Below are 22,620 nucleotides of genomic sequence, written 5' to 3'. Positions count from 1 at the left end.
CCATCTGTGATGTATCTGTGGTTAATCCAGAGATGGGCCCCCAGGGACCCCAACACCCCCCCCCCAGACCTCCTGGGCTTTTGAGCTCCTCTGACACTGATACAAGCTCCCCTGTCTTAGCCCTGAGACACCAAACCTATTAATTAAGGCAATTAGGCCCCGGCCAGCAATTAGTAACCACAGATAGCTTTTAGCAGCCTAGCGGACCAGCCTTCTCCCAATGGCCATGGGGTTTGTTTCAACACTATCTGCTGTCACCACAGGCTCTCTGGTTTCACAGACATGGAACTGGCGAGCCGTGGTTACTAATGACCTTAGAGTGATCTGGGCTGGACTGGATCCTTGTGACCCCCTGAGCCTTATGCTCTTTACGGAGTCGCACTTTGTTCTGCTAAGTTATTTCTTTTACTTTTCAAACACGCCAGACTGTTCCCCTTTGAAATCCCTGTGTTATGCCTGTCTGGTCATTGTAGGGAATGGAAAGGATGAGTGCACAGGCTATTGATTAAAATGAGTAAATGTGGGGTGAGTGTAAGCAGTATTCATTAGTAGATAAGTCTTTATTGATTCCCTGTTATTATTAAGTTGATGGTAGATTTGTATTGAAAAAGTGTTGGGTTGTATTGATAATCTGATATTTTTGTATTGACGAAATTATGTATTCCAATCACGCTTGAGCTGCTTGTCCATTACGAAAGAAATATCTATTACTTTTGAAAAGTATTCAGTGCTGTAAGAAGGCAAAACTATATATTTCTGAATAAGTCTCAGGATTTCTGACAAAAAAAAAAACATACTGAATGTTACCAATTCCAGTAACTATTTGTTTTGTAAGTATCCCGAGAGGAAAATTCAGATTGAATAGCTTCTTTAAAATCCTCACTTGGTAGAAGGAAAAGAAGCCTTTCAGTACTTTTCCCTCCACATTTCTAAAACCTCTAACCCATGAAGACGAATGTTCAAACAACCCAGTGGTAAAATACACTACAGTCTCCCTGTAAAGCCTTTGCTTCAGTAAAAGTGTGTGTTTGTAATGACGTTTGGAGTTGAACTGCCTGATAAAAAATCAAAAAAATGGGCTGAATGCATACATTCAACAACAGAGGACAGATCATTCAATAAGTCACCTTGCTGAAAAATAGGAAATAAAGGACACAGCTGTGCTACTTTACACAATTCTACATTGGAGGCAATCTGTGATAACACCATGTTCATTCCAGTTTTGTCCCATAAAATGACCATTAACATTACAAGTCATGCGGAACACAGATAAATGTAAAATGTCACCCAATTCTGCCAGGCGGGAATTTCAGTTCCACAAGATTACCATCTCTGTCTGCTCTCTACCACAGCACCTTGTGTAATATTTCATTTACAATATTTCGTAAGGTAATTTTCCTATCAGTGACCATGTAAATCACAAATCAATTTTCATTTAAAATGCTCGACTACAGATTGTTCCTGAACGCGTAGGAATCGTGCCGTGGCAATCTCTGGCAGACCTTTAATGTGTGAGGGGTGCTAATCCTCTGTTAACCTTCTGGAGGGAAAATAACCAGAGTGAGAGGTAATTCTGTATATGCTAACTACCATCTGTCCGACTGTCTAGGCTCTGAGGTAATTTGCTAGAAATATTGGAAATATGGAAATGTCAAAATGTTTGAAAAACAAAATCATTTGATGATAATAATAATAATTGTATTACCTAAAATACAAGTTCAGTATCGAAGAAGTAAAAAACATATATATTTAACACCATCCCATTTTTCATTCCATATTTGACTGAGCATGGGGCGACAGAAGGAGTCCGGCTGGTAATGTAATGTATTGTTAGAGTCCAGTTGATCGAATCAGAGCTGGCTAGGATAAAGGGAATGTGTTCCAACTTCGTAATTTTATTTAATACCAGTTGGAAAATCGCAAGTCATTTCAGGCCTCCCTGCACCACCTCTCTGTCAGAAAAGAGCATTTTACTCTTCCACACAAGACCTCTATTGTCAGCCAAAATAGCTAGGCGACAAACACTGTTACTATTGTGCGAAGCATGTGTAGAAATACACATCACACCCTATACAGTACAGGTACCTCATGTGTAGTTCTTGGGTCTATGGTTATGACATGATGTTAGCAGAATGTCTCCCTCAGTGCTCTCTCTGCAGCAGTAAGGGCACATGTCAGGGCTTGCTGTAGTGAAGCAGCCACAGCCATGTCTGATTAGCATTGTTATTACTACACTGACATCAAGAGTGCTCTCTCTTTGTCTCTCTCTCCCCCTCTCTCCCGTTCCCTCTCTCTCCCCCCCTCTCTCCCCTTTCTCCCTCTCTCTCGCTCACCCCCCCTCTCTCACTTTCACCCTTTTTCTCTCTCCCTCTCTGTTAGGCTCCCCCAGCAACTCACTGTCCTGCAGCACAGCTGAAAACAACCAACGACATGTGGAGGAGCTGGGATTTAGCAGGACAATGTTGTGACCAGCAAAGCTGCGAGAGTATGCCAGACAATGGCAATTTCTTAAAGACATAAGCCGTAAATAAACTGTATACAACGAGATAGAATAAATAGCATTCCTCGTATTACTTGATCCTATGCATGATGTTGCAATACAACCGCAAATTGAGGACAGACGTTTTGAAATAATGTAACATTTGGAGGTGAAATTGAATTACACCTCTGCTTCAAAAACTAACATGTAGGTTTAAATAGTACGTCTCAAGGGATAGGTGCATGCGTGTGTGTACGAGTGTTCGCCTGCTTGAGTGAAAACAAGGGTGTTTGATTCTAACCTTTTGAACACTGCTCTGGCTCATTCTGATTGGTGAGTTATTTTCTTTCCCTGAACTGTCACACAGGCAGTCGCCCCCCACGTTTCACAAACAATAAACTAGTGGCAGCTGATATCAATGGCAGAGATGAGAACCCAGGCGTCATATCTGCTGGGATTGCCTGGGCGAACCTGCCTCAGTCTGCTCTTCATCTTCAACAGCACCTCTCACTCTCAATTATTTGGCTGCTGTCACAACAAATCAATCAAATTATCGCTCCAGGACAGTGTATGCAGCTGCTCCTTATGGCGTCGCTAGTTGCATTACCTTTGAAATGTATGAGGTCTACATTTTATCACTGTTATTTATTTAAATGCCACTCCCTCCCCTGCGAGTCACCTTACAACCGCAGCAAAGTTGAATCATTAAAGGAACGCCGTGGAATACACACGGGTGGAGGACGCTTCCAATTAAACAGGAGATGGGCTGGGATCGTTTCTATTGTGATGAGATAGGGAGAGGGGTGTTGATCTAGGGGGCGTATGAGAGGACCTGGCGGTAATAAAGTCTCACCATTCTGTCTGATATTATAATAATCCATCCTGATGCACTATGAATTTGACAAACACTTACAAAGCTGCTATATGTAACTTTATGGGCGATCCGACCAAATCTACATTGAAATGTGGGTTATAAATCTGTCATTCTCATTGAAAGCAAGACTAAGAAGTGGTGGATCTGTTCTATGTATGCTATTTCTATGCTTCCCCTCTTAAGTTTAGTTTTTGCAAACTGTGGCAGTATTTCCTCCAAACACCGGCTTTGAGGGCATTATTACTTTTATACAACGGTTTACCAATATATTCAAATAATGATTGATATATTTTCATTAAAAACGTTATTTTGATTAATTTATTCATACCATTCCATCCTTCCACAAGATATAGTCCCGAAACAAATCTAGCGTTGCAAGAGATGTGACCCAGTCATTTGTTTTTTTTGTTCTGTATCTATGGACCCAGTCATTCAGTCTTTTCTTTCTGTATCTAAGGACGCGACCCAATTGTTCGTTCTAAATGTTCCATTCCCAGACTGGCTGGCAACGTTCTTATCTTTGCTTGCTAGCTTGCCAACTACGGCAAATTTACAGTCACATTGTCACGTTCTGACCTTAGTTCCTTTGTTTTGTCTTTGTTTTAGTATCGCCGCCCCAAGGCAGAGCTCGAGGCAGCGAAGGCCGAGAGGCGGAGTTATGAGGAGGCAGCACGGCAGCGCGGCTGGAAGCCTGAGAGGCAGCCCCAAAAATGTATTTGGGGGGGGCACACGGGGAGTGTGGCGAAGTCAGGTAGGAGACCTGCGCCAACTCCCCATGCTTACCGTGGATTTCCACACACTAGCTGCGGAGAGGGTGCCTGGAACCAGTGCTGTTCGGCACGTTCCTGCACGGATTATCGGAGGAAGTAAAGGACAAGTTTGCAGCCCAGGAACTACCGGTGGATCTCGTCTCACTCATCGCCTTAACCATCCGGATCGATGGACGGGAACGGGAACGTAGGAGGGGAAGGAGGTCTGATTGTGGTCCCAATCGCTCACTCAAGGATCCCACCTTGCATCTGATGAACTCCGGAAGTCCCCGGCGTCTACGTCCCCGAGAGGAGCCAAGCTTACCCGAGTTCCTCCAAGAGCCTCCGAAGAGTGCCGATTTACCTCGGCAGAGCCAATGCAGCTCGGCAGGGCTAGGCTGTCTCCAGCCGAACGCGTATGCAGAACTAACACCCATAGTTGTCTGTATTGCGGTACTACCAGTCATTAGGTGTCTACCTGTCCCTTTAAGAGACCTAGCTCATTTGTAGGAATGAGTACTCTTATGGGTCTTAAGGATCATTTTGCATCTCCCCCTACTCGCCCCCCTCTCCATGCCACCCTGCTGTGGAGCGACCAGTCCAAGTCTCTCCAGATACTCATCGACTTGGGGTCCAATATGAGTCTTATGGATGTTACCGGGACGTCTGTTTCACCTGTCTTTGTGCTTGTCTCCACCCCCTCCAGGTGTTGCTCATCTTCCCCATTATCCCCTGTGTTATACCTGTGTTCTCTGTTTGTCTGTTGCCAGTTCATTTTGTTTCGTCAAGCCTACCAGCGTTTTCCCCCCTCTGTTCCTGTCTCTTGTTTGTTCCCTGTTTTTCCCAGTCGTGACCTTTTCTGCCTGCCCTGAGAATGCCTGCCATCCTGTAGCTTTGCCCCACTACTCTGGATTACCGACCTCTGCCTGACCTGACCCTGAGCCTGCCTGCCGTCCTGTACCTTTGGCCCACTACTCTGGATTATTGACCCCTGCCTGCTTGGACCTGTCATTTGCCTGCCCCTGTTACTGTAATAAACATTGTTACTTCGACACAGTCTGCATTTGGGTCTTGCCTGAAATGTGATAGTTTCACCTTTTTTCAATTGACCTTTTTTTGTATATATCCATAAAAATGATGCCAGCTGATTAGGGATTTTGACTGGCTGAGAAGCGCTGCCTGTCTGTCTCATCCGGTTCATTACTATTGGACAACAGGAGATTCAACATTGAAACAATGTTAGAGAGACAGACAGCAACATTTATACAAATCTCCACTGATTAATAACTAAATGTTAGTCTCAAAGAAGTGTGAGATTATAGTGGAGATCAAGTTTATAATTTGCTTGGCTGGGCTGATGAGAGAGTGGATTGTGCAGTCAGATGGAAAAGAGTAAACAAGCATTTCAACGTCATAGATTACTTAAATGTAACATTTATTTAAGAAAGGCAGTTAAGAACAAATTCTTATTTACAATGATGACCTACCCTGGTCAAACCCAGACAACTCTGTACCACCTTATGGGACTCCCCAATCATGGCTGTTTGTGATACTGCCTGGATTTGAACCAGGGTGTCTGTAGTGACCAGGGTGTCTGTAGCGACACATGCAACTGAGATGCAGTGCCTTAGACCGCTGCGCCATTCGGGAGCCCAATTTAGCCAGTGGCAACTTGTGGAATAGACACCGGCTGGTATGTGGTTTTAACCAATCAGCATTAAGGATTAGACCCTCGTTGTATTATGATTTTCTACATTGCTTGTTTTGTCACATAAACTGAAATTAGGTGAACTATTATAAGTTTTGCATAGCTCATCTTTACCACCATGACAGTCTGCTGTAGTGTTAGTTATTCTTAGGATCCTCAACATTAACATTTTTATGTGACAGAGCTTTTTATTTGCTGCCAAGTACGCAGTCATGCAAATGTGCGCACGCACGCGCACACACACACACATTGTGTGACAGTATAGTTCAAACAAAGTGGCATGTTTGAAATGCACCAATGGTGGAATGGGTTGAGGAAAAGGGTATAGACAGGTTATTCACTTTAAATCGCATGGTTCCTGGGAGCTGTGGTGCTGTGGTGAGCTAATCTCTTAAAAGAGCGGTGGCGTACCCCCACCTGCATTCAGTTGAGCGGGAGAGATGGAGTCTGACATGAACTAACTAGTGCACCCCTTTGGTGTTGTAATGAGCAGAGTGATTTCCATAATTTGTGTCATGTTAACACCCACTCACAACATGAAAACTGCACCGATAGTGTTTGAGCGTTTTTCATCAAACCATGGAGGAGACATGTCTTTGATTGCTACTGAAACGTCTTCTCATTAGGCGGTACCGCTAGGTGAGTGGGATGCACAGCGTTTATCTACCTGGATCCCCGAGTGCCGTTTCAAGTGAGCGGAACAATACTCTCACCTCACCATTGGAACGGTGGTCTCTGATGTCATGTGCGGTGCCTGGTGCCTGGGCTGAGAAAAAATAAGGACGGGATACGCTTATTAATAAGAAAGGGGTCTGTTTGGTTGAATTGAGTCTTGAATTAGTGTCGAGTCAGTCATAGAGAAAAGAAGCAGGCGAATGATGTTTCATTTATTTCCCTCCATTGAGCATTACAATTCTGCTTCTTTGATACTTTACAACTTACAATACAAGGAAGGCAATCTTGCATGGCCAATTACTGTAGGCTGTACGTGCAACAAAGCAGTTTTGAAAATCCAATAAAATGTTATCACACTCCTAGAAAAAAGGGTTCCAAAAGGGTTCTTCAGCTGTCCCCGTATGATAACTTTTTTTGGTTCCCTGTAGAACCCTTTTTTTAGTTTCAGGTAGAACTCTTTTGGGTCCCATGTAGGACCCTCTGTGGAAAGGGTTCTACGTGGAACCAAAAAGGGTTCAACCTCGAACCAAAAGGGTTTTACCTGGAACCAAGACTAGTTCTTCAAAGGGGTTCTCCTACGGGGGGCAGGGTAGCCTAGTGGTTAGAGTGTTGGACTAGTAACCGGAAGGTTGCAAGTTCAAGCCGACAAGGTACAAATCTGTCATTCTGCCCCTGAACAGGCAGTTAACCCACCAATGACTAGGCTGTCATTGAAAATAAGAATTTGTTCTTAACTGACTTGCCTAGTTAAATAAATAAAAATATGGGGACACTTGAAGAATTCTTTTAGGTTCTAGATAGCACCTTTTTTTCCAAGAGTGCAGGGTATTTATATGAGTAATCTATATTTCCAAGAACGCTATATCTAGTTAGCTACTTGTTGTGCAAGTGTGTTTTGTTTCATTCACATATCTAATTATACAATATACAACAGTAATATAGTAATAATTACGTCAAATTATGTCAATTACAGTTAATCAATATGAATCATCACATAATTGGACAAACGGCATAACCCTAAACTAGTTGCAGGTACAGTAGTGTAAACTCTGTTACACAAGATACCTTTCTCCCTTGTCTAGTTTCAATGGGAATTTGTTTGTACAGAATGTTTCCTGGCATAAATCATTCTGACAAATAACAAGTTACACTGGGTGCTGCTGTGTTTACCGTGTCCGCGACAAGATGCTGCTGCTGCTCCGTTTTATTTAAGCAGCAGCTCCAACTTTACTGCACAACCTCATTACAATGACGGTTATTCATCACTCCGTCTAACAACTCTCCAGCCTGCACACTCCTCTCTTCCCTCCATCTCTCGCTCTCTCTCTCTCTCTCTCTCTCTCTCTCTCTCTGCTCTCTCTCTCTCTCTCTCTCTCTCTCTCTCTCTGCTCTCTCTCTCCTGCTCTCTCTCTCTCTCTCTCTCTCTCTCTCTCTGCTCTCTCTCTCTCTCTCTCTCTTTATTCATTTTAAAGAAGGATCTTAGACGAGGCAAAATGCCAGGAGTGTTTAACGAGAGATAAGTGATCAAAGATGCTTAACGGGAATCGCTTGGCTCTCACATTTCTCTGCTTATCTCGGTTGTAAGAATGTTTAGCACCTTAAAAAAGCTGATGGGGTGAACAATACGGATTAAAAAGCCGGTGAGCGCTGACAGAAAAGGTCTACTTTTTAGCATCACATTTGGGCATTTGTTAAAGCGTGGAAAAAGTGGAATCCATCCTGGCTGTAGTAGCTACTAAACTGTGCTATGTACTGTGAAGAACCCCCCCCCGACATATTTGCTGATCATTAGCCGGGTCATTAGATTTAAATAGAGTTAGAGATCCTCCTGCAGTCTCATTACTGAAGGCTAATAGTTGTCTGTGTCTGTTGTGACGCTAATTAACCAGTGTAGCAGCGTGTCACGGTGCGGTGTGGCAGGGCTGTAAACACACTTGCTCCCGAGGTCGTGAAATGAGCTGGCTGCTAGCTCTGGGCACTGCAGGCGACAGTAGGGAGTAGGGACACTGACAACAGTAAACGTGTGATTAATCAGGGCTGGGGGACTGGGGTGAGTAGGGGCGGGGGGGGCAGGGGCAAGGGGGCAGGCCGGGGCTGCCTGACAGAGGTGCTGTGCCAGCAGGCCTCATAGTCAGCAGGGCCCTGATGAGCTCCGACAGGGGAGAGTGGAGGGGCGCCGCGTGGCCAGAGGGCCCTGGACACAGTCAAGACATTTAGCTTCACTCCTGACTTGTGTCACTTTCTCTCCACGGAGGTCCCTTCGATGCGTCCCTCTCAGATAGGATGGGAGGAGAACGTGTGAATGCGTCTGTGCGCTTAAAAAGAAACCGCAGAGGAGGCATTTATTTCCTTAGCTTTGTACCCAACGAACGGTGAAGTGCAGCAAGGGATTGCGGACCGAACCGTCTGTTAAAAAAGATGACTGAGAGGTGTTGGTTATGTTCTTTCAACATTATGACAATGTGTTTTGTCAGTCGGTTATCACAGCCTCTGGCTTGTCCCACATACAATATGAGAAGTTGTTGAAGTGTGAGACAGACAGACCTTCTGGTCCCATTATCCTCCATTGCTCGGGGATACATTGGAGGGGCTTCAATGGCTAGATAGATGTGGGGTTTATTAAAAGCTCACCCCATAGCGATGATGCACGTTGTTATTTATGCATGTTTGTGTCCATTAGGGGCTTCTAACTTCCTTCCCATTTCCTCACTCATTCCATCTGTCCATCCATTTCCTCACATGAAGAGAAGGTGGGTGGGGGGGCTCCTCTCTATGCACTTTGTGCTGCACTGGCATTATTGTAATCTCCACCCAAAAACACACTGCTTTACATGCAGCCTGGCATCTTTTTACATTAGCGACTCCAGGCCCCTCTCATCCAACATTCATGACTGAAGGTTTCCCCAGCCATCCCTCAATCTAATGGTATAAAAGAGACAATGTTTTAAACATTAAAATGAAAACCATTTACAACTATGATCAAAAGAGAACACTTGGGCATTAAAGTTTAAAAGGCGAGGATAAGTACAGCCACGTGGACGGACGGATGAGGATGAAAAGAGAGTACAGTGCACTCTTACGCAGAGAAAACAGGCACAAAGTGCTTTTGCGCCGCGCGGCAAAACGCTGACCTGTAATTAATATGGCTCTTTCTCCAGGAAAGTTGAAGATGAGATGCTTTTTGGAACATAAACCCCCCCCCCAACTCTTTTTTTATCCCCTCTGGGATTTTTAGATTGACATTTTTTTTTACAGGTGAATCGTAACACATAACCTGTGTAGCATAAACTGTAGATACTGGTACATACAGTGTGTGAGGACTAAATGCTTTTGGTGAATGTCATAACATAAGATCACTGCTGTTTTACGTTAAAATGCATGCATTTATACGCATTACTGTCAAAAACGACTGGAAATTGAGTCTCCTGCCCTGTCCTCTATAGGTTATCTGGTGGAGCAGAGCCCTCTCTTACCTTGCAGGTTCTGTAGGGGAAGGGTCATGATGCCCTGTGCGGCTGCTGCAGCCATCAGGCCCTGGATGTTGGCCGTGGGCAGCGAGAGCACCAGCCCCTGCTGGCCTCCCAGGTGGCCGCCTGTATTGAAGGGGATGAGGATGGGCTGGTTCAGGCCTGGAGACCCCCCGGCCAGCTGCTGGGCTAGTTGCTGAGCCACCAGCAGAGACTGAATAGAAAGACACTGGGTTACAAAAATGTATTGACATTAGTAAAAGGCATAGTGAAGGTGATGAATGTGTTAGTGTGCATAGTAGCGAGAGGTCACATTTACACATTCCATTTCATCCATAAAGATGCATTTATGATATTCACATCAAATTCATCTGGGAGGGAATGAATGGGTTAACAAGGCAGCCACGCATGTCACACGCTCATTTCACTCAAGTGACTGAAGTGCTTTAATCAATGTGCTGCTCAAACGAATGCCGTTTGTTTTTGTTGATGACATCTGCTTTGAAACATGCCACAGCCAGAGTGACAGCCGAAACGCAGTGCTGCTTATTGACGTGTGGAAAAAGGAATACAACTCCAACCTTTGAATGAGAGCAGTGCATTTCCCTCTCAGATGGATGCAGAATGGTTTACATTTCATTACAATGAACACACAGGTTTTTCTCGCCCGAGGTAGAGTATGTCATGATACGCTGAAGACCACACTATTTACCAAGAGAGTTTTCATCTATATTTTTCGTAGCTGTCTATTTACCACCCAAAACGGATGCTGGCACTGAGACCGTACTCAACGAGCTGTATACATGCTCCTCCAGGGGCGGCGTTCCTAGTGGCCAGGGATTTTAATGCAGGGAAACTTCAATCGGTTTTAACTCATTTCTACCAGCATGTTACAAAAAAAAACTCTAGACCACCTTTACTCCACACACAGAGATGTGTAAAAAAGCTCTCCCTCAACCTCCATTGAGCAGATCTGACCACTACTCAGCTCAGCATTCAACACCATAGTGCCCTCAAAGCTCACCACTGAGATAAGGACCCTGTGACTAAACACCTCCCTCCGCACATGGATCCTGGCGCACTACAACACCTGTTGTCGTCGGTGCATATGACAAATAACTTTTGATTTGATTTGACCTCTGGTACCCTAGAATCAGTCATTCCGCCAATATCAGCACTTTCCTCATTTGCTAGAAGATACAGTACATCACTGACTTTGTGTAAGCATTCACTAATATTAGTCAGAGTAGAATCTGTGCAGTCACAGACACAGACGCTAAGATATGTTATCTGGAGTATTGCCAGGAGATATTTGGCAGAGTAGAGGAGCAGTTCAAATGTACCTTCACAGGGAGTGGGTTTGCAAATATACAGACAACATTTCTATTGCCAGAGTGCTTTGACCCCGAGTTTAATTCATGTTCTTTACACAAGATGTGGAAAGGTTGTAGCACCATCGGAATACAGAGCTGTGACATCCAGATATGTATTCAACTTGATATCATCGAAGATTTTCTTCAGTCTGCCAGATGCGGACTTCTCATAAAGTCATCAGAGGAAACAAGCCTTTTGCATGGCGTAAAGCGACATTCCTAAATGACCTGCTGGGATGTGCCTCTAGACAGAAAGAATGCATGGTGTCTTTGTGTCCAAGCCCAGCCTAAAAAACATCCCTTTAAACGTCTCAGCTCCTGTACGCCTGTAGTATACCTGCCTGCCCTGCGACCTCGGTGCTGCTCCTGCTCTGCATGACTCCTCTACACTGACCTGAGCCCACAAAACTATAACAGTACTAGGCAGCTATCTGCTTCTATTTTGAATGGGGCGTCTGTGGCGAGGGAGCGGAGGGGCCGACTGGTGCCAACATGCCACCGTACTTCCAGGCTTGGTGCTGCTGGGTGACAGCGGTGTCACTAAGATAACCCGGCGCGCTAAGGAAAGCAAGCACCAGTTCTGACATAATCACAGTTTAAGGAATGTGATGTTACACGGGTTTAACGCCAAGAGGCTGGGAGAGATTGGAAGGTGAAACACTAGCATTTAAACAGAAAACAGGGCAAGAGAAAACCTCCATATGTTTCGAATTTCCTCATGCATTTGTTTCACCTACACCTTTGATCAAAAGGTGACCAGGGACGAAGCTTTAATAGTCAATGACATGGGGAGAGGTTCAGTGCTAGCAACTGTATCCTGTAAACAAAACTGATTAAGTAACAATGATTCTTGTTTTTTTTCATTATAAACCGGATGGGTCGAGCCCTGAATGCTGATGGGCTGACAGCCATAGTATATCAGACCGTATACCGGGGTATGACAAAACATTTATTTTCACTGCTCTAATTATATTGGTCAATAGCAATAAGGCTCCTCGGATGTTTGTGGTATATGGCCAATATACTGTACCACGGCTAAGGGCTGTATCCAGGCACTTCGCGTTGCGTCGTGCCTAAGAACAGCCTTTAGCCGTGGTATATTGGACATATACCACACTCCCTCATGTCCTGTTACTTAAATAGTCAATACTCATTAGGTTTAAAAAACATTCAGAACCATTTTAGTTTGCTTTGAAGTACTATAGAAAACCATAACACAAAGGAGTGCCACTGGTTGACTTTGAACGTATTCCAAATGACGTTTGTCATTAGCTATAAATAAGGAATTAGTCATTTGAGTGAGCAAAGACGAACCATCAAAGGACAATAACAAAGGGGGGGGATTTTGTCAGTGCAAGTGACATATGTTTAATCTGTTTTTAAAAAAAGTAAATTTCATGTTGAATTGTAGTGGCAGATAATCATAGACATCTTTGAACATTCATTTCAACTTCAAATTAAATGAGATCCTTTCACTTGACACTGAAGACAGAGCTACATGGAAGGGAATGGTATTAAAAAACTATTCTACATACATCAAATGTACTGCTGATTTATTATTACAAGCACGTGTCTGCCAGCTTCAGAGCACTTCAAGTAAATAAGACCCCTTAATATTTGTCTTTGGGCAGTGTTTGTTGCTGGGCGGCTCATGGCTTTTGTGAAGAGAAGAGGGGGGGGGGGCAGTTTAGAAATTGATTGTCTACCTAACTTGCTTCTGTAAAACATGCAAAGTGTGAGTACTAATTTAACTGAACATTACATCTGAAAAACCTGCCTCGGGCCGACACCACATTCCAGATCATAAAAACGATATTGTCTTTTAAAATACCAGAGCATTATAGTAAACAACCCATTCTGCTTCCTTTGGGTGTCTGTGTGAATAGTTCGGCATTATTTCCCATTCTTTGTTTGTCTTGCCTGTCTTTCCAACACAGGTCTAGTGGGGATGGTGTGGTACTGGCTTTGGCATGGCTGACAGTTGAGTGTGGAGGAGTGGGGCTCCAAGGGAGCAGGCAAGTGTTCTGGGTTGGAGTTTGGCTCTGGATGGGGTCTGGGTGGGAATCCAGACCTGGATAAGGTACTCTGCCTCTCTGCATGTGTTCTGGGTCGAGTTGGGCTCTGGATGGGGTCTGGAATGTGGTCTGGGTGGGGCTGGATGGGGCTTTAGACCTAGATGAGGTAACCTGCCTCTCTGCATGTGTCTGGGTCGAGTTGGGCTCTGAATGGGGTCTGGGTGGGGCTGGATGGGGCTTTAGACCTAGATGAGGTACCCTGCCTCTCTGCCCATTAGGGGCCAGCAGGCCCTTCCATCTGCAGCCCAGGCAGGCGCTGAGAAATTGCCCGTAATCACAGAGATAGACGACTTTTGTCGGGGGGAGGAAGGCACATTCATGTTGGGTAAACTACCCTCGGATAATGGCTGTTCGCACAATATCCGGTTCTGGAGAGAGGATCTATCAAAACATATTGATCCCGAAACAGGAGAATTGGTTATGGCATGCGCAGCGCCTTTGTTTCTGAAAAGTGTTAGATTCACTGAGACTGTACTGACAGCATTAATATATTAGACTGAGACTGTTGGGGGAACAATCTCTTGTAGCTCATACAGTAGGCTCTGGCACAACCAGTTGCACTAAAGCATTTCTATTTGGTCTAATACCCTTGTTTAGCATCCGTGTATTAAACAGCTATCATATCTCTCGTCAACAGTGTGGTTTTAATCCGTTTGGTTGTCGGCTGCTCATTCTGCTGAGCTGAGTGAGATAATTCAGCAGGGAACTCAGTGAGTTAGTCTCTCTTCCCCTCACATATCCTCTTTTGTTTACCCTGATGAGGATTGATTCAGTAGCGGATCCCTTAATTGAGTAACACTGAGTGTCGTGTCCCAAATGGCACCCTATTCCTTATTCCCTAGAGCACTACTTTTGACCAGGGCCCATGGAGCTCAGGTCAAAAGTAGTGCACTATAAAGGGAATAGGGTGTCATTTGGGATGCAAACCCCTGAGTGCCGGGAGAGTGGGCTCATTAAGGGAAGGGAGGGAGGGAAGCTCTGTGCCTGCTTGGTTGCCTGTCTGGCTGTTCACACTACTGTGTTTAGGGAGGTGACAGTGAGACAGCACTAATGAGATAAATGTTCATTAAACAGGGCAGAGCCACCAACCCAGTAAAACCAATCACGTACGCTGGCTCTTTTTACTGAGCTGTTTAGTAGGGCTGCCTGGGGTTGGAGTGCGTTTTGTTGGCCTTGAAGGGGAGGGGCAGAGGAAATGTAAACAACTCTCTATATATTCTATGCTGATGACAAAGAGATCACCAAAAAACTGCTTTATAGTATATGCTCATAAATACGTCTCAACTGATTATCTTTGGGGAGGATTTGATATAGTTTGGAGATCACGTTCATGTTCTGCTGTATCTGGTGGGATTATGTGTTTAGGTGCAGCCAGTGGTGTAAAGTACTTAAATACTACTTGAGTAGTTTTTGGGGGTATCTGTACGTTTTACTTGACTATTTATATTTGACAACTTTTACTTTTACCTCACTACGTTCCTAAAGAAAATAATGTACTTTTTACTCCATACATTTTCCCTGACACCCAAAAGTACTCGTTACATTTTGAATGCTTAGCAGGACAGAAAATGGTCCAATTCACACACTTATCAAGATAACATCCCCGGTCATCTCCACTGATTCTGATCTGTCAGACTCACCAAACACAAATGCTTTGTTTGTAAAGTATGTGTTTGAGTGTGCCCCTTAATATAAGGAATTTTTCATTATTCGTACTTTAACGTTTGATACTTACATACAATTTAGCAATTACATTTACTTTTGATACTGAAGTATATTTAAAACCAAATACTTTTAGACTTTTACTCAAGGAGTATTTTACTGGGTGACTTTCTGTTTTACTTGAGTCATTTTCTATTACAGTATCTTTACTTTGACAATTTTCCACCACTGGGTGCAGGTCAATAGGAGACATGGAGAGACACCCACCTGTGGTCCCACTGGGTAGGCTGGGTGACACTGTCCCAGCTGACTCTGTTCTGACGGGCTGCTGCTGGTATCAGACTGGACAGAGCCATCACGGGCTCCTGAGGTAGAGAAAGATAAGAGAGGGAGAGAGAGATGTTAATCCACTATAACATTGAAACAATCAGGCACAAAAAAACATGCACGCGCAGACATAGCCAGCTGTGATCACACAGCCCCGAGTACGGAGGGGAGGGGAGGGGAGGGGGTTTTGTGTTAAAGTGCTATATCAATAACCGCTGCGGCACCGTTCACAATCAGCGCTGAATAAACGACCCGCCAGTTGAGAGTCTCATTGACGTGAGGATGATGCTTACCAGGCACCCGCACCCCGACGGCCTCGATTACTGCTGAGGGATGAGAGATGGAGGGCCACATAAACTGTGGGGCCCCGCCCTGCATCATTCCCACATTTACATTGTTGAGTATCATCACCCATCTAACCCCCCTCCCCCCCTTGTACCAGAAGACAGCCTGTGGCTATGAGACACAATTAGACCTGTTTCCTACAGTATGAGGCCACGGCGGAGTAAGGAGGCGCACATCCGACAGGGACATGATAATAAGCCTGGCCTGCTGTGTGATGTGACGGCCGGAGAGAAAACAAAAACCACTCAGGGTGGGTGGGCGGTGAGACCCAGGTTTGTGTCCCAAATGGCACCCTATTCCCAAATGGCACCCTATTCCCAAATGGCACCACTACTTTTTGACCAGGGCCCATAGGGGACCATTTGTGACACAGGCACGGCCTGTTAAAACATGGACTCTCGCTCTCAGCATCTCTCAACAGCTCACGCGCATCTCAGACCTCAGTCATCATGTGTGATGACGTGTTTTGATGGAAAATTCCCTTGCCACTATAGTACAGTTTTTATAGGTCCCTTCTGCCTAGCTGTTGTAACTTTTATACTGTCGATAAACCATGAAACTATTCATTAAAAGTGTGTTCCTTCAGATAGTTCAGTGATAAACTATTTGCTTTTGTACCATATGGGCTAACTTGTATAACGTCCATCTTTGCCAAAAGTCAAGAACATTGATCACAAGTCAAAAGAAGTCATCAATACAGAGGTCTCGGCATATTGATATTTTCTCTAAATGCAGCCATACATCAATGGCAGGCTACTATACAGCCCTTTCAATGTAATTGTACAACAGATTAAAACTCACTTTCCACAAAAACTTGAATTCAAGTTGGTAAAAGAAGTCAAGGAAAGTAGGAAAGCGAGTGGGAGAGTTCTAGAGAAAGCGAAAGAACATGAATACACTTGTGTATCCCTTTTAAATTTGAGCAAGTTACAAGTCGAAAAATATATCTAAAACAATCACTGCTTCAAAGTTTGACCTTTGTATTACTTAAGGCTTTGCTGTCAAGATGTGGTTGCTGTTTGGTTGTGTGGGACTGGGACGGTACAAATTTGCGCATTACGTCCGAAACTCCACTCTGCCATCCAAAATCATCTCATCTTTACATAAACTCCAAATAATTGGTGAATTGTATGACCCATCAAATGAACCTTAAGCATTTGATGCTTGATTTAATTGCCCTAGGGGACAAGCCCGCATTTTGAGCTGGTTTCTACCTCTGGCTCACTGGGCCAGCGTCTTGATATTGGTCCACATAAACCCAAGCTTGTCAACCCTGCAGTCACTTAACATTAGACAGTGCAGTTTCTTACCAATTTTACCCATTATGGGTCAAACATAGCCCAACCCAATGCCTTTAATTATTGAAGAGATGAAATACCGCTTTGAAGACAGGCTTTGGATTTGGACAGCAGAAACCTAGTCTCATCCTAACACCAGGGCAAACATTCAAAAGAGGTTATCATAAGTGCATGATGATGAGCTTAGTTTAGGGTTTCTCACTGATATGATATATGACATCAATTCAACCATTTCCTCTGACTTTGATCTAATGTCTTTGAAGACAAGTTTCTTCATGTAATGACAACCGGAATTCACAAGTCAATTGAGGATCTCATTCACATTTGTGAATATATTAGGGCATTACTCCATAACCCCACTGGTTTCCAATCAACTTCGACAACTACAAGCATGCGTATCATCAAATGTCATATCAAAGAACGACAAGGACGACAGTGGAATTGAACATTGAACACTGGCAGCAGTTCATCTCATTAGCATATATCCGTTCCATCTCAATGTCAGAGATGGAATAAACAGCGGCTTGACTGTGGCATCCACCCCTAATCAGAGGGATCACTCTGCTCTATTATTGATGAGCGAATGAAAGTTTACAGCATGGCAATACCATCAATAAGTAATGAACATAGTTTGTGTATAGTGAATAATATATTCCATTTGATAAGCAGGAGCAGAGGGCTACGGCTGATTAAATAACTGCTGTGTGCCTTTCATTGCGTCATCTCGCAATAATTTAGCGGGATGTTGAGAGAAAGCGTGATCTGCCTGCAAATATCTATGACGTAAACACGTTTAGCACCGGGAAAGGAATCGATAATAAATAAATGCACATGCACATCTTTTCCCCGAGGTGTTGGTCGTGATTTCTTTAACAAAATTAAAACGCTGACAGGAGGAAATATCTTGGGAGTCCATCTTCAATAATCTTTTATTACTAGGTTCTTTGTTATTTTAACCAGTTTATATATTGTGAAGGTTTCTTCAAGTGGATTCCCTTTTGGACAGTAACACTGGACTGACAACAGCTATAATGACGCTTGGAATGATAAAATGTTTGCTGAAATAATGTTTTATACATATTTTCTACTTACACGTTAATACAATTTTATACTTAAGACTGAAGTAATTCCTCCACTATTTTGTGCACAAAAATCCAGAAAGCGTGTTCAATGTGTTCTCATTTAATTTTGAATTGGTAAACTCTCTTTGGTACACTTTTCCCAGCATTGCAGCACATTGACCTTGCATTGAGCTTAATGCTTGTTATTATAAAATACAATTTCTCAACTCTGTTATTTGTGCTGATTTAACACAACTGAACAACCCCAAACTCTCTCCCATATATCCTAACCACAGTCATCTCTTCTACACTACAACAACAATGATTCCGATATCAGTGATCGGTGGCTTATGGTGTGGAAATATCCCCAATATCTGACACTAAATAAATTATCTTGCATTGATCCCCTAAGTGGCGACTGGAGGCCCACGTTCAATGCAAAAAACAGGGCAGAGGGTTTGTATATGGGGTGCAAAGAGCTGCATTTAATTGACGTCATCCGCGGCTCGTCTCAATACAGAGTGCTGCCCCAGGCACAACACCACACGAAACAATTAGTCCGCATTTCGTAAAGCAATCAGTTTGCCATCTACTCTAATGCAACAACTGCTTCATCCATTGACCATGTGAATGACATGGGTGTTATTGAAGGCTTTGTGTCCGAGTTAGCTTTCACCCCACTGCATTTATGAATCCATTTTTGTCCATAAAAGAAGCGTTAACACTTAAAGCTATTTTAGTGGCGATGCATTATAAGCTGTCAAATATTGGAGAGAGCGCAGCGGTAACGATTCAGGCTTTTCAAAATCAACCAGCCCATAAACTCCGCAACACCCCTTTTTTTTTTTAGTAATGGCTCTTTTCAAAACGCTGGGCTAATGGCATGTTGTTTCGTTATGTTGCTGTTCTCATTGAGATGTAATATGCAGGTTGACGTTTATTGGGATGAATCTTGTCCTGGAGGCAGAGCTGAGTGATTTCTTGATGGGCCAGCGGCAAAGTCAAACTTGCCTATACAAACTGTGCCTTTGGTCTTCATTTAAGGTTAACACTTTGGTTAAGGTTAGGGTTAAGGTTAGGGTTAGGTTTAAAATCCGATTTTATGACTCTGTTGCTGTGCCATCTAGTGGCTACCCTGCAGAGCTGCCTCCAGCACATGAGTCATCCTAATAAATGACAATGTGCATTTAATATATTAACAACAACAATGACTAAACGTATCTCAAAACGATTTATTCCCCCTCCATATTTATTATTCACGCTTTTTTCTACTATTAAATATCAACACAATATCGACATTCAAAAGAAAACATATTTGTGCATTCTTATCATACAGTTTCTATTTGCCATGGAAATATGTGTTTTTGTTCCTTATTGTTGAGTGCTAAACAAATGAGAGTGAAAGCCCAGGCTGCAGGAATCAATAGAGATTCACTGATGATGGGGGTCAGGGCATCATACTGGGCGAAATAAATGACAAGTCACATCATACACAAGGTTTAATTCTATCAATACCAGACCAATTGTGTTGGATTGTTTGGCCATTGATTCCACTAATGCTTCTGAAATGCCTGACACGGCATAGCTTTTATGGTATTGGCACAAACACAAGTTTACTACACACGGGAGCGAAAGAGGGAGAGGAGGAGAGAGAGAGTTTCCTATTCCCCAGTAAGTCATACTGCATTATATCTGAAAATAAGAGAAGTGACAGTACTGTATAGTGCCCTGGATTTACAGTGGTTTAAATGGACACATACAATTAGATTTTGGATTTGTCAATAACTCAGCCATCGTTCGACCAATCCCTTAGCTTTTCTCAAACTAGGTTAACACACGCACCATTGGCCTACGTTCCAAACTTCCCAAGCCTTTTTAAACCTCAAATACACTACAGGTCTGACATTTCCTGCGTTGCAGGAACGTTGTCCTGCAAAAAGGGTGATCAAATACGTCTGTAGCATTGTTCTGTCTTTCATTGAGCACACCAAAGCCCTCAACAATAACCCAGAGGATAATGTTCTGCCAATAACCTCTGGGTCCTCTTTATTAGATGGCTCCCCAAGGATGAGCAGGAAAGTAATACTCTGTTTAGAGACCCTCAGAGGAGAGGCTGGCTGGTTATACGTCAATAGCGTTTTTGGAGTCGGAACGAGCCAGACATTGACTGTTGAGTGGCTGCCTGTAATACCATTAGCTGCATTATTGTACACTAGAGCCTGGAGAGCTGTCATTTCCTTAATTAAGGGCCCAGCGCAGGGGCTTGGTGGTCAAGGGCCGAGCCAGTCTCTCTGGGCCCCTTATATTAACGGTTGATTTCTGCTGGAGCAGCAAGGAGCTCCAGACCCTACAGGCAAAAATATCAAATTCATTCATTATTCCACCAATAAGTGGAATTATGGAGTCAAGGTATTACACGGGAAGCAAAGCAAAGCACATGGCAGTGTGGATTGGATTTTTCACCTCAGCAGTTCTTCAGCCACTTCTGGCGACAGTAATTACAGGACCACCAGAGAACATGGGATAGAGGGGGTATAGAGACTGACTAAAGACTGTCTTACCATTAAGAAATGATTACAGGGTAAAAACTATGTTTTTGAAGTGTAGACCCCCCTGTTGCTGCTCAGTGTAGTTATTGGTCATCGTCAGTATATGTAAATGCAACTGATAACAGGGAAGTAGCATCCTCCCATAGTTATCCTCTCTTACATGGCCATGGGTCTTCCTAGAACAGGAAGTGCTCTTGGCCTGCTCTTACCTGCCTCTCCTTCTGCATTGAAGTGGACCAGGAGCCAAGCAGACTGGAGAGCACAAGTGGGACAGGATGAGGTCAATTGGAGGGAAGGGGTAATGCTCATCTCAAAGGTCAAGAAGGAGAGGGTGTGATGAAGAGTGAGAGAGACGGGGGGTGGGGGGCGGGTGGAGAGGAGGAAGAAGGGGAGAGTTGGAGAGAGAGAGCATTTGTGCAGGCAACTCTCAGGGGAGCGGAACACTTTGCACATGAGTACATCTGTTGCGGTCCATTCTCCTCATTCCCCAAGCAATGTCAACCTGATTACCTCAGGGTTGAAAGAGACCAATAACAATCCCAAATTATTCCTCATCCTTTTATGGTCATCAGTGCAGCATGGACGGTGAAATCAGGGCCTGCCTGAGAGAGCTGTAAGCCTGTTAGGAGAGCTGGGGAATGCTGAGGTGCCTCCCTTCCTATTGATGGGAGCCTCTTCTGAAATTACTTAAATTATATTTGTGGTAAATAGGATTCAGCCTGATCTGGTGCCCCCTTCCTCGTCACGCAAGAGGGTTTCTCTTTAACCATGGCTCTCTGTCTGGATCTCTATCCAACATATTTTCCTGTCACACACAAAGTAATTTGTGGAGTAATACAGCTTCATGTTCAAATGAGCAAATAAGTGATTCATCATTATATGCAATTCATTTCAAAAGTACTCAACATGACCAAAACTATGTGGACACTAGGGCTGTTGCGGTGACCGTATTACCGCCACACCGGTGGTCACGAGTCATGAAGGTAGTCAGATTCCACATGACCATTTAGTCACATGTGATTAGGCTTCTCCAAGCTCTGATGCTGCTGGTCATTAGTAGACTACCAAACTTGCTAACTGGCTGGTACTCAGCTCTCTATTGTCCCTCTAATCACTCGGACATCAATGCAAATGTTATCGAAAATCTAATCAAACACTTCATGAGAGCCCATGAGCTCATGTTGCGCAAAATTTCTATAGGCTATGCAATTGCGTGAGAAAACAGAGTGATGACCTTTACTATAAAAAGGAGGATCCCATCAGTTTTCTATAGACTAGGTCTACTATATTTATTTCTCAACTTTCCTAATATTTTTCCTAATATTTTAGAATATGCTTATATTTAAAACAGGAGTATTGCCTACCTGGCTGGCATGAAAACGAACCACGAGAAAAGCGTCCTCCATTCGCTATTTAAGTGCATAGATGACGTGTTATTTCTCGCTGCCCCTGTTTCGATACAGGTGCATGATAATGGTCCATTCTAAATCACAACAAATTTCACACATATATTATTTAGTATGTGTAAAGACAAGATTAAATCAGAATAGTCTGATGGGTGATAATATTAGCCTATTACTTGTGAATTATATATTATCACTTGTGAATGATGCCCAGCATAAGAAACAATGCCTTTTTGTTGTTGTTGACTTTTTCGAATCATAGTGGCACACCTCATGTAGCCTAGCCGATAGGTCTATATGTTTTGATAAGGTTTGTAATCACAACTAAAGTGGCAAAATAAATTCCTAAAATGAAACCCATTAATGCGCTTTACAAGGGCTGTAGAGCATAACTTGCATATATAAGCAGCGTGTGAGTTTCAAGTTTGGGGAAGATAATTTTCACCATAAAAATGCACCTTTATAATAAAAGCATTACATGCATAATTGCAATCGCAATAGTGGTGTTTTCCACTAATGGAACATTGCTGCGCTTATAATGTGAAGATATAGCTACATAGTTTAGCAACATTTTA

At 43.5% G+C, this 22,620-nt stretch overlaps 1 protein-coding gene across 1 annotated transcript in view; it reads right to left on the bottom strand.

Moving 5' to 3' along the window:
• pou6f2 (POU class 6 homeobox 2) overlaps positions 1-22,620 on the bottom strand; it is an 89,908-nt gene that overhangs the window by 54,718 nt on the left and 12,570 nt on the right. Inside the window, exons 2-3 of the mRNA XM_042308911.1 lie at positions 15,330-15,427; positions 9,959-10,166 (exon numbers count right to left, since the gene is read on the bottom strand). Of these exons, the coding sequence (XP_042164845.1) occupies positions 9,959-10,166; positions 15,330-15,427 (306 nt within the window). The remainder of the gene's footprint in view (positions 1-9,958; positions 10,167-15,329; positions 15,428-22,620) is intronic.

The sequence above is a fragment of the Oncorhynchus tshawytscha genome, linkage group LG29, assembly GCF_018296145.1.
Source record: "Oncorhynchus tshawytscha isolate Ot180627B linkage group LG29, Otsh_v2.0, whole genome shotgun sequence".
NCBI classification, from domain to species: Eukaryota; Metazoa; Chordata; class Actinopteri; order Salmoniformes; family Salmonidae; genus Oncorhynchus; species Oncorhynchus tshawytscha.
The sequence above is the reverse complement of the archived record's forward strand: the minus strand, read 5'-3'. Positions and strand labels throughout refer to the sequence as shown.